The sequence below is a fragment of the Monodon monoceros genome, unplaced genomic scaffold (assembly GCF_005190385.1).
Source record: "Monodon monoceros isolate NGI ecotype Baffin Bay Population unplaced genomic scaffold, NGI_Narwhal_1 Super_Scaffold_2, whole genome shotgun sequence".
Taxonomy (NCBI): Eukaryota; Metazoa; Chordata; class Mammalia; order Artiodactyla; family Monodontidae; genus Monodon; species Monodon monoceros.
This window is the reverse complement of record NW_021703776.1, coordinates 6446512-6463361: the sequence shown is the minus strand read 5'-3', so window position 1 is coordinate 6463361 and position 16850 is coordinate 6446512. Positions and strand designations below refer to the sequence as shown.

Genomic DNA, 16850 nt, shown 5'->3' with positions numbered 1-16850 from the left:
CAGGTAAGAACCTGATGACGGAGGGTTTTTATCTCTCGTAAGGGAACTCGGCTTACTGTCCTGTGAGTGAATTGGTGGCTGTGGTGACATGGAGGGGAACGAATACAGGACATTCGAGTCACAGGTGGAGGGGTGAGCTCTGTGTCTGCTGGAATGTGTTTGAGAAACCTGCCTGAACCTTGAGAAGCAGCCTGGCTGGAGGAGGTGGGTGTAGCGCCTGGGCTCTGGTTAAACCGTGAGAACACAGGCAGCGTGTGGGGGAAGAGAGCACTGGAGCCAGCTCTGAGCTGGGCTGATTGTAAAGGCGCGGGGAATGGATGGAGTCAGACAGCAGGGCCCTGGGACCCAGCGGACCCACTGCTGGCAGGCCACTTGGTCTTTCTCAGGTGGCCATCGGCTCTCCTGCGTTCCTACTCCGTTCTCTGCGGCCAGCCAGGTTCTTCTGCATCCCAAGAAAAGGTTGGCTTAGCTTATCTCCTCATGACTTACTGGCCGGTGAGCTTGGCTGAGTGGCGGCAGGGTCGTCGTTAAGAAAGCTTGGCGGCCAGGCCCTCCTTTGGCAGATGGTATCTTTGAAACTTTGAAGAAACAGTTCATGTCAATGCTTATGAATTACTACAAGTATAGAAAATTATGGAAATCTACCTAATTTGTTTTGTAAAGCTAGTATAACTTGTAAACCTAGTGTAACCAAAGTAAAGTTATATTGGATCATGTTTAATGATCATAAATACAAAAATCTTGGGAAACTGAATTAAACAGTGTGTCCGCTCGGGTGGGGCGCTCGTCAGTCGATGCATCTCTGCTGAATCTAGGGCTCCCTCTCAAATCGCACAGAGACTCTCAAGGAGGAAGAGACGATGGCTGCGAGGGGTGGAATAACTTCAAGTCTCTGGAGAAGCAGGCTGTGTCCGGCTTAAGAGCGCAGCCCGGGGCGGGTGGTGGAGCCCGGGGAGCCTGGGCCGTGACAGCCCTCAGCCAAGCCCTTAGTCCTGGGGTGGCGCCCAGAACGTAGGTCCCTCACGTCACCAGCCTTCTCTGGTTTTGCCCGTCCCTCTTTAGCCGGAACTTCTTCCCCCATTTCCTCACCCCGTTGTGAGACACACGTCACAGTGGAAAGAGCCTGGGCTTGCCAGTACACTACTGGGTGCAAATTCCAGTGCCTCCATATAGCAGCTGTGTGACCTTGGCAAGTTTTGTCTCGCTGAGTCTCCGTGTCTTCAGGAAAGTGGATGCAATGCCGATACCCTTGCTGTCCCCACCGCGCCCTCTGCATAGGGTAGAGATGCAATGCAGGTGAGGGAACAGCGGGGCAGCGGTGTGGCTGCAGCTGTTTTGCCCACTTCTCCTGGTCCTTTCCTCTCTATCTCCTGGAGAAATAGTCTTCCTCTAACTCCAGCTTCTTCACAGACACTCTGTCTTTTCTTTCTCTAACTAAACCATCTACCGTAAGCCTTCAGAATTGAAGGGCAAGTTCTCTTCTCCCACATTCCGCCCCCGCTAAGTCAGGGAGATGGTGCTGGTGTCCCCTTGTCTCCTGGCCATCACTTCTGTACCCTTACAGTCCCGGCTACTTTGAATCCCATGCCAGTTGGCTGTGCCGCTCTTTGTCACCATTTTGCTACTGTCTGTGAGCATCTCTTCTTTGAGGACTTTGGAATGTGTCTGCTCAAATCACCGACCCACAGTGGCACGCAGTACAGAGGCTGCCTGAGTGAGCGCCGGGTCCTTCTTCCCACGCACGGAACTGTGGGTCCCTGTGTGCTGCTTCTCTCTGCCCAATTGACAGGACGTGTTGGGTGCCCTCCTGTGTACCAGGCTCTTTGCTAGACAGTGGCGTTCAAATGTTGAACCAGGCTTATAAGGTCCCTGCCATCATTGAGCTTATATTCTCTGTAGAAATCCTCTCTGTTTCCTGTATTTCTGCCCCTACCTCTATAAACGCACTCAAGCATTTCCCATCCTTAAAAATACTTCTGCCGTAAGAATATACAGTGGGGAAAACACAGTCTCTTCAGTAAGTGGTGCTGGGAAAACTAGACAGCTACATGTAAAAGAATGAAATTAGAATATTTTCTCATACCATATACAAAAATAAACTCAAAATGGATTAAAGACCTAAACATAAGCCCTGAAACATAAAACTCCTAGGAGACAACATAAAGCAGAACACTCTTTGACATAAGTCATAGCAATATTTTTTTTGGATCTGTCTCCTAAGGCAAAGGAAACAAAAGCAAAAATAAACAGATGGGACTACATCAAACTAAAAAGCTTTTAACAGGGAAGGAAACCATCGTCAAAACAAAAAGGGAACCTTCTGAATGGGAGAAAAGATTTGCAAATCATATATAAGGGGTTAATATCCAAAATATATAAAGAACTCATGCAACTCAACAACAAAAAACCCAACAACCTGATTAAAAAGTGGGCAGAAGACCTGAATAGACATATTTCCAGAGAAGATATCCAGATGGCCAATAGGCACGTGAAAGGACGCTCAGCATCACTGATCACCGGGGAAATGCAAATCAGAGTCACACCGAGATATCACCTCACACCTGTCAGAATGGCTAACATCAACAAGTTAGCAAGGATGTGGAGAAAAGGGAACCCTGTGCACTGTTGGTGGGAATGTAAGTTGGTGCAGCCACTATGGAAAACAGCATGGAGGTTCCTCAGAAAACTAAAAATAGAACTAATAGAAATAAAATGATCCTGCAGTTCTACTCCTGGGTAAAACATCCAAAGAAAATGAAAACACTGATTTGAAAAGTACATGCCACCCAGTATTCTTAGCAGCTCTATGTACAGTAGCCAAAATATGGAAGTAAACTAAGTGTCCATCAACAGATGAATGGATAAGAAGACCTGGTGTATAGTGTGTGTATATATATATATACTGCATCACACACACACACACACACACACACACACACACAATGGACTGTTACTCAGCCATAAAAAAGAATAAAATTTTGCCATGTATAACAATGTGGATGGACCTGGAGGGTATTATGCTAAGTGAAGTAAGTCAGACAGAGAAAGACAGATACTGTCTGTTATCACTTATATGTGGGATCTAAAAAATACAACGAATGAATATAACAACACAGAAGCAGACTCACAGACATAGGGAGCAAACTCGTGGTTACCAGTGGGGAGAGGGAAGGATGGAGGGGCAAGATAGGGGTAGGAGGTTAAGAGGTACAAACTGCTATGTCTAAAATAATAAACAAGGATATATTGTACAGCCCAGGGAAATATAGCCATTATTTTGTAATAACTTTAAATGGAGTGTAATCTATAAAAATTTAGAATCACTGTGTTGTACACCTGAAACTAATATAATCTTGTAAATCAACTGTACCTTAATTTAAAGCAGTTTTTTTCTGTTTTGTTTTGTTTTGTTTTGGCTGTGTTGGGTCTTTGTTGCTGCATGTGGGCTTTCTCTAGTTGTGGTGAGCCGGGGCTACTCTTCGTTGCGGTGCGCGGGCTTCTCATTGCGGTGGCTTCTCTTGTGGAGCACAGGCTCTAGGCACGTGCGCTTCAGTAGTTGTGGCACGCGGGCTCAGCCGTTGTGGCTCACGGGCTCTAGAGTGCAGGCTCAGTAGTTGTGGCTCACGAGCTCTAGAGGGCAGGCTCAGTAGTTGTGGCTCGCGAGCTCTAGAGGGCAGGCTCAGTAGTTGTGGCGCACGGGCTTAGTTGCTCTGTGGCATGTGGGATCCTCCTGGACCAGGGATCGAACCCGTGTCTCCTGCATTGGCAGGCAGATTCTTAACCACTGCACCACCAGGGAAGTCCCTTAAAGCAGTTTTTAAAAGAATAAAAATAACAAAACAAAAACATGTCTGCCCTTGTCGTGCATCCCTTTAGCCACCACCTCTCCCCTCTGGTCTTCACCCCTTACCCTGGAGCAGCTGTTTGCCCCGGCAGCTGGGCTTCTGTGCCAGCCATGGTGCTGAAACTGTTGGCCAGAAATCCCAAATGTCCTGTGGGCTGAGAAGGCGCGGTGCTGCCCTGTCCCCTCCCGAACCCCGCTCGGTGACACAGCTCCCGCCTCACTGCTTCATTCTTTGCTCGCATTCTCCTTTCAGTCTTCGCCGCCGCCTACGCCTCCTCCTGTGTTTCTCCTCGTTTGAGTGCTGGCCTTGTCTGCGCTGCTCTCCCCAGCCGTCCTCTGTCCCTTCTACACACTCCTCCTGGGAGGTTTTGGCCAAGGCCACGTCTGTGCTGCCACTTCCACAAAGAAGGCCCCCAGAGCTGCCTGGGCTCCCGCGGGCCCTGCCCTTTTCCTCCGTCCCCTCTCTCGCCTGGTGAGCCCCTTATCAACGCCAGAAGCCGGGCCTTTCCGACGCAGGCCTCTCCTCCTCCCAACACGCTCCACACTGAGCTGGTCCCGGGTCCTTGGATACACCTCCAGAGCCCCTCTCTCTTTCTCTCCTCCCCATTTCTTCTCTCATATTCAGAGGCTTCCATTGTGTCTTTCCCGGACTATTACATTAGCCTCTTTTTATTCATCTTTAACTTTTTATTTGTATAAAATATAAAGGGATTCAGAGATAAATAAAATATAATCTCTGCCCTTGAGAAGCACACGGTCCTGGCTGGTCACGGGCTTGTATACAAACATGTCTTGTAAACGAGCGCGTCTCCTGGCAGCAGGCAAGATGCACCAGTAGAAGCAGGTGCCGTCTGTTGGGCCACACAGGTGTGAGACGAGGCAGGAGCCGATTAAGGTGCCCCCCGTGGCTGACTGCTGTCCTCCCGACACCCTTGAGTGCATCTCTGGCCAGGTGTTTCTGTCCTGTACGCTCTCCTTCAGCACACTTGTAGATTTCCAAGACATCCTGCACACCTTGGTGGGCATCTTTCCGGGAATCTGACCTTTATTCAGTTAAACTGTGGCAGCGGAAGGTTTGCACAAAAAAAGACCCTAAACGATACACACACAGAGACGACCTCTCTGTGCCCGAGTGTCTCCTGGGTTGAATGAGGCCTAGCCCAGCCCACATAAAGCCCGGAGCCCACAGTTTCTCTTCTCGATTCTTTAATTGTTTAGTCAGTATCCTGTCATGTTGTCAACACGATCAGAAAAAGCAGATCAAAGGAATAGGCTCCAAAGCAGCAGCTCAGGTATTTCTACTGTTAAAATAGAAAAAGAGAGGGCTTCCCTGGTGGCGCAGTGGTTGAGAGTCCGCCTGCCGATGCAGGGGACGCGGGTTCGTGCCCCGGTCCGGGAAGATCCCACATGCCGCGGAGCGGCTGGGCCCGTGAGCCATGGCCGCTGAGCCTGCGCGTCCGGAGCCTGTGCTCCGCAACGGGAGAGGCCACAGCAGTGAGAGGCCTGCGTACCGCAAAAAAAGAAAAAGAGAGTTAGGGCTAGATTTTGGGCAGGGTGACCAGTATATTCCCTCTTGTCACCGTCTATGCTCTCTGGACCCCCGTGCCCTGCACCCTGGCCCGCAGCAGGGCTCAGCCTGCATCCTACAGCCTCCCCCTGAGACAAGAGCATCCTTCTCCTGCAGCATCCAGGGCAGGGAGAGAGTCCACAGACATGTCAGCCCACCCCGCTGGCATCCGCCCCGTAGGTCGTCGCCTTATCTGGGAATTGGGTTCACCTGGATGACAGGTAATCTGCCCTGATTAAACGTTAATCCAGCAGGTGGGAGTGGAGCTGATACTAAAGCAAACTGTTCTCAAAAAGTGCGTGGAGGTGCCGGTGATGATTCTGGCCGAGATTCGGGAACACAGGGTCCTCTTTTCAGTTCTCTCTGAGTTGACTTACCTTTCTACGCCCAGGCTTTTTAGGCTCTAAGGGACACTCGGCCCTCTCTGTTGGTAATTTTTTGGTGCACCTCCCCAAGGTCTTGGCAGAGCTGCCCTGGTGTGTCACTCGGCTGCGGCTTGGTCCCTGCCACACCTGATCCCGCTAATGTCCCTCCATCACTTAGACACCCTCTTGGGTTGTGGTGCTTTCTGGCTGTCTGCATCCAGTAGAGGAGAAGCTCCAGGAGGCGGGCGCTGGCATGTCCCCTTTGCTCGTCACCTGATCCCAGGTGCCCTGCTGTGTCTGGGCCCTGGCTGTGATGGGCTGTGGGTTTTTTCTGCTGTGCTCACATCTGCTTGCCTGTCTTTCAGGAGCCCAGCAGCTGGGGCTGCCGTTTTACACCGACCCCGGAGGACCAGGGATGAATCCTGCTGGGAACCCTGTGGCGATGGCTTTCCAGGTCCAACCCAACTCACCCCAGGGAAGCATGGCCTACCCACCGCCCCCTTCCTACTGCAACACGCCACCGCCCCCATATGAACAGGTGGTGAAGGCCAAGTAGCCGGGGGAGGCTGTCACCCACCCTCCCTGGCGCCCCATCACTGTTCACCTCCAGGAATGGTCTTCTGAGCCACTAAGGGCAAATTCCTTTCTGATATCTTCAAAGCAAGCACAGCTTCCTTTCAAGTTTTCCTTGGAGGACCAGTATTTGAATTCACCCCGTGTCTCCTCTGTTGCTTCTGTTTCCAATGTCATCTGTGCTCTGGCCGAGTGGAGAGTCCCGAGGGTTGACCCCCAAGGGTGGCGCATCCAGACCCTCAGGGCAGAGACTCCGGCAGAAGGTGAGGCAGGGCGCGTGCAGGTGAGTACGCGTGAACGGGCCCAGGGCGCCCGGAAGGCCCCACACACGGCAGGTGGCCCGTCTGAAATGAGGCACCACAGGGCCAGCTGTGTGAGCCCCTTGCCCATCAGTCTTCCTCTTCCAAAGGCTCTCAGAGAAACAGGCGTTGGTGGCGCAGCCTCGGAGCCCTCTCTTCTCCATCCCCTTCCTGAAGACCAGAGCTGCCCTCTGCACAGCCAGGGCTGGGAGAGCCCTGGGCACGGCTTGCACCTCAAGGAGATGGGGATCTAGAATCAGGCCAAGTTGCTGTCTATAGTTACCTGAAAGTCACTAAGGAACGTTATTTAAATTCATGGGAAATTGCCCCCTGCCTCCAACCGGACATTGCATTTGACGAGCTCTTGGTCTGACTTGGGGAAAAGAGTGTTCGAGCCCTTTTCAGTGTGTCCTGTGGAAGATGGTGTGGAGTCCTGTCCTGAGGTCAGACTCGGAGTCTTTCCTGGACATCGGCAGCTCTCTGGCCTGTGATCACGGCCAGACAGCTCTGCGCCGTCCCCTGAGGTAGCTCTGACGGTGCGTTGTGATGGACACTTTCAAAGCAGACGGGCGCATCCGGCTGGGAAGCCACGTCAGCCTCTGGAGAGAGGTGTCCCAGCAGGGCGCAGTCAGTGGCTCGAGCCTGGGTTGGGCAGGCCTGGGCCCGGGCTGGTTGGCCTCAGCAGGTGTGCGCCGGGCTCCGAACAGGAGGAGCTTGAAGAAAGAGACGGGAACGCAGACCCCAGGACTGCAGAGCGATCGCTTCAGAAAGGACTGCACAGACCTCACTGATGATGAGCTCATCAGAATTAGAATAAAGAAGATCTGGTTGGAAACGCAAAGCCTGGCTCAGAAACCTCTCTGGCCCTGGGATCACAGGTAGTCCTGGGGTTGTCAGCGGGCCGGGGTCCTGTTCTTCTGCATAGTGAGTAATGCCCACGGTCGCGTATTTAAACCCAGAGTGAGACCTGACAGGTCACGTATAGGAAGGGCAAAGCCGCATAGCCGAGACATGTAGATCCCTGTATATGTAGTGGTGGGGTGGAGTGCATTTTTTTTTTGTTTTTTTTTTGCGGTACGCGGGCCTCTCACTGCTGTGGCCTCTCCCGTTCTGGAGCACAGGCTCCGGACACGCAGGCTCAGCGGCCATGGCTCACGGGCCCAGCCGCTCCGCGGCATGTGGGATCTTCCCGGACCGGGGCACGAACCCATGTCCCCTGCATCGGCAGGCGGACTCCCAACCATTGCGCCACCAGGGAAGCCCAGAGTGCTTATTTTTGAAATGAACTCAACAGAGCCTCCTGAGGAGTCGTCACTCATTGAACCTGAGCGTCAGGACATCTCACCGAGTGGATACTGAGGGTTTTCATTCCCTAGCCCTAGTCTCCGTGTCCCTGCTCTACTGGGACACGTCTGTGGCGTAGGAGTGAGGAATCAGGATGGGGCCACAGTGACTTACCTTTTCTAAGGGTGGGGAATCTGGGAGCCTCCCCGGGAATTCCACAGGACGCTCTTGGAGCCAGATGAACCCCTTGGAAACAGTCTGTGAACACGGATGCTGCTGCCGGTGTCTTTGACCACCGAGTGTGACCTCCGAACTCCTGTGCCCAACTTCAGTACCTCCCCACACTCAAGTCCTTGATTCGAATGAGACAACAAAGCGCAACATTTGCTGTTTACAACCCAGGACAACTACATGGGTCCAGAAGGTCCTCTTCCTCCAGGTCATTCGTTTTGCATTTTCAGGTCCAGTTTCTCCTTTTACTGTTCTGATGAGGAAGCGCGCCGAGAGCTGCCCCTGGAGTTGGATTGGGTGCAGCTGAGTAGCCACCCAAATGTCCGTGACGAAATTTTGTTTATCTTTTTGATAGCAAATGATCTTGAGACAATGATTTAGGTAGCACTCAACAATTTTATATTCATGTTTGTGTGAGATAAATTTTGTTTTCCCTTGAACCAGGGTGAGAACCCACTACTGTGGGCACTGACACTGTGTGTGGAAATTCCACTCGCAGTGACATTTCCTGCCCATTCTGTTTCCCCCCCGTGCTGTCGGTGGACAGTGCCCACCGCTTGGAGCCAGTCCAGCTCCTGGTGTGTGAAGTTCCACAGAGTTCCGTAGCAGGTGTGGCCAGGAGGAGCTGGGAGCAGATCCGTGCGTGCTTTTCCTCTTGTAACACTTGGCTTATTTCTCTTTTCTGTTCTTTTGATAGGGTCATGTTTCCTATGTATGCAAAATAAAAATAAATTTGGGTGTGTGCTTTGACTCTTTTGCTGGGGAGTGGGAAAGAGGGGAGAGACGAAGTTTCTAAAGAAGGATGCACAGTGGGCTCTCAGTTCAGCTGGGTGGGGTGGAGTGCGTGAGGAATGCACCCAGTCTCAGGAGAACTGGAAATTAGATGCTATCCAAGAAGATAAGGAACTTTTGTTTCACCAACACATTTAAAATATCTAGCTAAGGAAAAAAATTATCGGAATAGGAAGACAGAAGCATTAATTATGTGGACTCACAGCTAATACTGATATTAATTATCTGGGGGCCTGAGTGTGCTTTGCATAGGTAGGGGAGCCTTGATTTTAAAATCCAACTCTAGGGCTTCCCTGGTGGCTCAGTGGTTAAGAATCCGCCTGCCAACGCAGGGTACACGGGTTTGAGCCCTGGTCCGGGAAGATCCCACATGCCGCAGAGCTACTAAGCCCGTGTGCCACAACTACTGAGCCCACGTGCTGCAACTACTGAAGCCTGTGCACCTAGAGCCCATGCTTCACAACAAAGAGAAGCCACTGCAATGAGAAGCCCACGCACCACATAGAAGAGTAGCCCCTGCTCACCGCAACTAGAGAAAGCCCGCGCGCAACAACGAAGACCCAATGCAGCCAAAAATAAATAAATAAATTTATTAAAAAAAAGAAAGAATCCAACTCTATTTGGTCAGAAACTGTATTTCTCTCACAGATCTATAGCTGCTACAGTTAGGCTGTATTTTAGATGAATCACCAACTGAGATGTTTATCAAGAAGTGTCTTATAATTTACTATATTAAAACAGGACAGGAAATAAGGTAGAAGAGGCCAGCCTGCCTGCTGGTGGGGAACGCAGAGCTGATTTAGACGCCTCACTGGACAACCCGCTGGTCCTCAGCTTCCCCCAGTGAAACGGGAGCAGGTCATTTACACATCAAAGGTCATGACTGGAGATGGCAAACAGTACTCACTCTTGTCTGTCCCTCCCAAATTTCACTGAACCCCAAAAAGTCCATAATAGTTATCAAGGCAAAAAAGTGCAAGATCAGAAATTGTAATTTCTGAAATAGAAGGTGAGTTGCTCTCAAGCAAGGGTAGGGAGGGAAAGGCGGTAGTTGGCTTCTTCACGCCTGTCATGGTCAGGAGGAAGTTAGCAGCGTGCCCCCGTGTGGGTGCAGAAGAGATGCGGATACGGATGGCAGAAGTCGTGTCCTCTCGCCAGAGCCCCACCCCCCAAACCTGCTAACCACTCGTGCCCTTGAATGAGTTTCTCCCCTCAGAGGTGGCGAGGTTGCACTCAGGCAGCTAGGACCTTTCTCACCTGAGTCTAGGACTGGGCTCTAGGATGCAGGTACAGGAGTTGGATGGGTGGAGGGGTGAGGGGGGCAGAAAGAAGGTGACAGGATCCACCGAGGGCAGAGTCTGGTGGGCGGGAGGCCTCCTGTCTCCAGGTCCCCGGGCAGGCAGTCCCGCTCTCCACGCCCCTTCTCTGCGCTCCCCTGGGGAGATGCGAAGCCCGGTCCCTCCCTCCAGGCGGCGGAGCGGGGAGGGTCTGGGGAGGGTCTGTGCGTCTCGTCCTCAAGTACCCAAAGGCCCCAGTGCCCGGCACGTGTAGTTCGGTTCTGGGGAGCCCTGGGAAGGCACGTCCGCGCCTAGCTCAGGTCGGTGCCCGGCCAGCCGTGTCCCCCCAGAGCCTGGGGAGGACGCTCTGGGCGCGCTGACCTTGGAGACCGGCTCCCTCTGCCCACCTTTTGCGCTTGCTCTCGCCGTGCCGTCCTTGTCGCCCTGTGTTGTGGTGAGGGCCCTGGCTTAGCGCTCGCGGTGGAGCCGGGTGGGCACGGAGGGACCATACGCGCACATGGACGGGCGTTCCGGACGCCCTGCCTCGGAGTCGCCCTGACGACTGGGGGCACGGGACGTCCTGGTGTCCCCGTTTCCCCATCTGGAAAGTGGGGCTACGGAGGCGCCCAGGGTGTGGTGCGAGTTGGACAGCCAGCGACGCACGCGCCACCCCGCGATGAGCCCGGGACCGGGGACCGCGGCTTCTGCGCCCAGATCGCCCGCCCAGAGAGGGGACGGGAGACTGGGCCCCGCCCCGCCCCGAGCCAGGTTGGGGTGCGGCACCTGCGCGAAGCGGGTGGGGCGGCCCCGGGGAGGCTCCAGGAGGGGACCCTGCTTAGCCCTTCTTGGCAAAGTCCCTGCTGATATTTTTTTACTCAAAACCCAACCCATGCCTTTATTTTTAATCTAAAATGTAGACCGTACAGGAAAGCACAAAGCAAAAGGTAAACAAATCACCTGCGACCCCAGTATCCCGAGACTGCGGCTGGGCGTGTTTCCGTCGCTTTCTAGGTCCCCTGTTTCTTCCCTGCAATGATTAAACAGCGCCCCACCGCACGGCCGCGCCGCAGGTGATTTAACCCACACACTCCCATCTAATTTTGGGGTCGCTCCATTTCATTTTTCATTTTTAAACAGCAAAGTATTCTACACACCCAGAATAATGAGTGTAACTTTTGCCTCAGGCGTATGGTGGGTGCAGGCCAGATGCTCGGGAGCGAGCGGCGAGGGGCCGGGCCGGTGGTGGGTGAGGACGCAGGGGACCCGAGTCGCCCTGAACTCCCGCCGGGCCCCGAGGCGCTCCCTCCCGCGCCAGCCCGGACCCCGAGCCGTGGACGCCTAGTCCCGGATGACTGTGCGGGCCGAGATCGCCTACAAACCCCCAGGACGGTGGCTGCCGTGGAAAACCAGGCTTTCTTGTGACGCCTCTCAGTTTGCTGGCGTAACTGCGGATGCTGCAGAGCAGAGGTACTCACGTGAACACGCAAGCCACTCAGGACACAGGACGGAGGCGCCCCGCGCAGCTGCTCCATTGCGCCGCCTACCACCGCCTGCATTTTACGTTTACCACCCCCTGCTTTTCTTCCTAATTTTACCACATATATGTTTTGTTTCACTTTTCGGTATTAATGTATTTCTCCAACTTGCTTTTTTTGCAAAAATTGTTGCTAATTTTTCCCTATTATGGACAATGCTGTGCTGAGCGAGCTTGTGACCATTTTAAATGTTCATCCACATTTATTTCCTCAGAATAAAACCTTAGACTTGAATTGCTGGCTCGAAGCATCTGTACATTTTTTCGGGCTTTCGGCAAATATTCCCATTAGGAAGATTGTACTGACGTGTCCCACCAGGCTCGGCAGGCACTGCGTATGAGCTACGGTCCATGCATAGCTGCCAACTTGAGGAGGGGCCGGAAGCCCCATTTTTGTTCAATTTGTATCATTTATTACATGCATCTCTCACCAACTGTGAGAAGCACCTTCTCGAAAGGTGTGTGGTTGGCAAGACCAAGGCTGGAAAGACCAAGCTCTCATGGAAAAGAGAAGGTTGGGGAGAAAACATGAAATATAGCATATATTAAATAAATATATTTATGAAATATTTATGATATAGAAACATAGCACTGAATATATATGGCATTAAGTATATAGATACATGAAATGTAGCTTTAAATATATATTACGAGTGGAGTAAGTAAAACTTCTGTAAGCTGTCCACCCCCAAATACCTACGGCACTCTTCTCCTGAATGTCCTTCCTCAGTTTATTATTCGGGTGGCAGCATCACGGTCTGGGGCAGCCTCTCCCCTGTTCTTTGAGGACACACACATCCTACCTCTTGAAGTGTTTGATCCAGCCCCGACCTGGCAACCCGAGTCCTCATTTTCATTCTTCAGTGAGCACACTGCACTCACCATGGGCTCTGGAGTCGAAGCATCTCTGCCGCTTAAACTCACTTGTGAGCCCCCAGTGAGGGATTCTGCACTCTGAGCATTAGCTTCCTCAACTGAACCGTGAGGACAGGAACACCTCCATGTTGTTTGGTTTAATCCAACCCCCATTCCCTTCCCTGTTTCTTCTGTAGAAGCCAGAAGAGCCACACATTTTCTTTGCAACGGGCACAGTCTTGGCCAATGATAGATACTACAGAGGTCTACTCTGGGCCTCTGGGAAAGATTTCACTTTTGTCACGAATGAGACTGGAGTTGCTGGCACCGCCACACGCAGGTTCACCCTGCTTTCAACACTGACGTGATATCTGGAGCTGCAGCAGCTACCTTGTGACCATGATGGAAAGACCAAGATGATCACAGAGATACCAGCTTTCATAGGGTTGAACCAATTCTAGGTTTATTACCTGAAAAAATAAATTCCTGTTAATCAGAGATTTTCTGTAAGTAACCTTCCTTGTGGGGTGGTTGTGAGAAGTAATTTTTTTAAGGACTAAATACAGTACCTAACACTGATACTCAGTAAAAGGTATTTTGTGATTTTTTTAGTAGTGTGATCTCAGTTGCCACAGGGTATTTTCAACTCTGATATATGAATGGCCAGGAGTAAGAAGATGCTTGTCGAAGGTGATTCTCTGCTTCCAATTAGCATCAGTGACCTTGGGCAAGTCTTGAACCTCTATGGGCCTCAGTTTCCTCAGCTGCTTATAAAATAATCAAACTTCCCTCTCAGCTCTAAAATTCTTTGATTTTATTTTCTTTTCCCTAGAAATCTTTCCATCACAGGATGTAGCATCCCGACTGACGACCAGAGAAGGATGTGGAGGGCGTGTGATATTCCTAGTGCAGTTTACAAGTCCCTCAGGACACCCTGGGACTCCCAACCAGGCCTCTGCATGTGATGCAGTACGGAGTACAAAATACCACCTAAGAAACAGTGTTGCCAAAAATGTCCAACCAGGATATAACCACATCTGGAGCAGTGTTATCTGACAGACATTTTTATGATGATGGAAATACTTGGCACTGTCCAGTACAGTAGCCACGGGCTAAATGTGGATATTGGGCACTTGAAATGAGGCTAGGATACATATAGTTGATTCACCTTGTTATACAGCAGAAACTAACACAACATTGTAAAGCAATTATAGTCCAACAAAGATGTTAAAAAAAAAAAAAAAAAGAAATGAGGCTAGGGAGATGCAGGAACTGGATTTTAAAATTTAACTTAATCTTCATGAAACTAATTTACATTCAGATACTCATCAGTGGCTAGTGGTTACCATACTGGACAGTGTAGCTCCAGAGTCCAAACTGAACCTCCAAGTTTCAGGAAGTGGGGAGATGGCAGGACAAGTTTCCGTGGGGAAAGAGTCAGACAAACTCATGGGGGAGATTTATAAGACAACAGTCCTGGTGTCCTCAGAAAGTTGATGTCGTTAAAAACAAAACAAAAAAGCAGGTGAGTGTCCTAGGTTATGAAAAGATTAACAAAATATGAAGCAGGAACCTAGATTGGATGCTGACGGAAAACAACAACAATACAGACTTAAAGCACTCCTGACTCGGTTGGGGCACCGGACGTGGCCTGGATGCAGCGTGTTACAGGATCATTGTTAGTTTTCTCAGGTGTGACACTGGTATTGTGATTATGCAGCACATTATTATAATAATAATTTATTTTATTTTTGGCTGCGTTGGGTCTTCATTGCTGCGCGTGGGCTTTTCTCTGATTGCGGCGAGCGGGGGCGCTCATTGTTGCAGCGCGTGGGCTTCTCATGGCGGTGGCCTCTCCTGTTGCGGAGCACAGGCCCTAGAGCACAGAGGTTTCAGTGGTTGCAGCACGCGGGCTCAGTAGTTGTGGCTCACGGGCTGTAGAGCGCAGGCTCAGTAGTTGTGGCGCACGGGCTTAGTTGCTCTGCAGCGTGTGGGATCTTCCCGGACCAGGGATTGAACCTGTGTCTCCTGCATTGGCAGGCGGATTCTTAACCACTGAGCCGCCAGGGAAGTCCCTACATCATGTCTTTTAAAAGCTCCCATTGGATCACATTGGTTTACAAACATGCTGTTATTTAAAAAAAAAAAAAAAAAAGTTTTTTCTTGATCTTATTTCTCTTACCAACTATGGCCCCATTTCTTTCCTCTCTTTTGCAACCAAACTCCTTTTAGCGTTGTCTGTTCTGCTCACCAATTCACCAAGGACCTCCAGGCTGCTGGATGCAATGGCCAACTCCTAGCATTTCTCTCACTTATCAGGATCGGCTGAAACAGCTGGTCACTCCTCTGCACACGGAGAATTTCCTCACTGGCCTCCAGGAAAACAGACCTCTACCCAATGAGGTAGAGGTCTTCTTCTCATCCTCCTTTGCTGGGGCAAACTCCTCCCGATTCTTGGTGTTACGTGGCCAAGGCTCTGCCTTAGCTCCTTCCTTCCCTATGCCCTTTCCCCTCACTTTCTGGGTGAGCTCTCTCAGCTCATAGCTGTAAATAATCAATATGCAAATGACTCCAAAGTGACAGTTCCCTCCCAGATTTCTCTCCAAACTCCAGCCGTCCCGGTCACCTCAGACTCCACATGCCCTGACCCCCGACTGGCCTCTTCCACATCTCAGCTGCTGGCGACGCCCCTTCCAAGGCTAACTCTGCTCTCTCGTGCTCTGCACTGGCCGTCAGGAATCCTACTGGCTCTAGGGCACAGCAAGAGGCCGACCATTCTCGCCAAGCCCACATCATTTCTCTCCTGGACCAGCCTTCTGGTTTCCCTATGTCCACCAGGCATTCTCTCAGGATGTCCCCTTCGACGCATAAATCAGATAACGTCCTTCCTTTGCTCAAACCCTCCAGTGGCTCTGTACTTCACCCAGAGCAAAAGCCAAACTCCTCCGAATGGCCTTCCAGGCCCGGGCCTTCCTTCCTCCCCGCCCCCTCCCCCGTGTGGTCATTCACTCCACTCTTGAACAGGGCACGGCCTTTGTCAGGTGCTCTTTCCACAGATACTCATCTGGCCAACTCCTTTAATTTCTTCAAGTCTTGGCTCAAATGTCACCGTCTCTAGTCTTACTCTGACCATCCTGTTTAAAACAGTAATTTGTGTTCTCTCTACCATCAGTCCCTCTTATTTTGTTTTATTCTCTTTTTTTTTCATATCATTACCTTATAACATAGGAGAAAATCTGTCTATTTAGCCTTATTGCTTGTCTCTCGCTGCTACACAAACTCTACAAGATAAAACTTTTTGACTGTTTTGATCACTGATGGATTCCAAGTGCCCAGAATAATGTGTGGCATTGAATAAGCCCTTCATGACTATGTGTTGAATAAATTAACATCCTCAAAGAGATAAAATATTGCAACAAGAAGAGGATATACACAAAAGATACCCTGAGAACAAGAAAAACTCCTGGAACTAAACACACAATGGAAGGATTTGAAAATAAAGTTGAAATCTCTTGGAAAGGAAAGCAAAAAGGTGGAGGGGAAAAAAACATTAAGAAATAATTCAGAAAATTTCCTAGAATTGAAACACACGAGTTCCCAGATTGGAAGGGCCTACCAAGAACCCAGGACTACATCGACAGATGAATGGATAAAGAAGATGTGGCACATAGATACAGTGGAATCTTACTCAGCCATAAAAAGAAACGAAATTGAGTTATTTGTGGTGAGGTGGATGGACCTAGAGTCTGTCATACAGAGTGAAGTAAGTCAGAAAGAGAAAAGCAAATACCATATTCTAACACATATGTATGGAATCTTAAAAAAAAAGTTCTGAAGAACCTAGGGGCAGGACAGGAATAAAGATGCAGACAGAGAGAATGGACTTGAGGACACGGGAAGCGGGAAGGGTAAGCTGGGATGAAGTGAGAGAGTGGCATGGACATATATACACTACCAAATGTAAAACAGATAGCTAGTGGGAAGCAGCCGCATGGCACAGGGAGATCAGCTCGGTGCTTTGTGACCACCTGGAGGGGTGGGATAGGGAGGGTGGGAGGGAGACGCAGGAGGGAGGGGATATGGGGACATATGTGTATGTATAGCTGATTCACTTTGTTATAAAGCAGAAACTAACACACCATTGTAAAAGCAATTATACTGCAATAAAGATGTTAAAAAAACCCCAAAAAAACCCAGGACTAGGCTCATCATCGTGACAGGGAAAAAAC

At 50.6% G+C, this 16850-nt stretch overlaps 1 protein-coding gene across 1 annotated transcript in view; it reads left to right on the top strand.

Moving 5' to 3' along the window:
* Positions 1–6339, top strand: part of VOPP1 (VOPP1 WW domain binding protein) — a 101543-nt gene extending 95204 nt beyond the window's left edge. Inside the window, exon 5 of the mRNA XM_029233796.1 lies at positions 6142–6339. Within this exon, the coding sequence (XP_029089629.1) occupies positions 6142–6332 (191 nt within the window). The 3' untranslated portion in view covers positions 6333–6339. The remainder of the gene's footprint in view (positions 1–6141) is intronic.
* The last annotated feature ends 10511 nt before the right edge of the window (positions 6340–16850 follow it).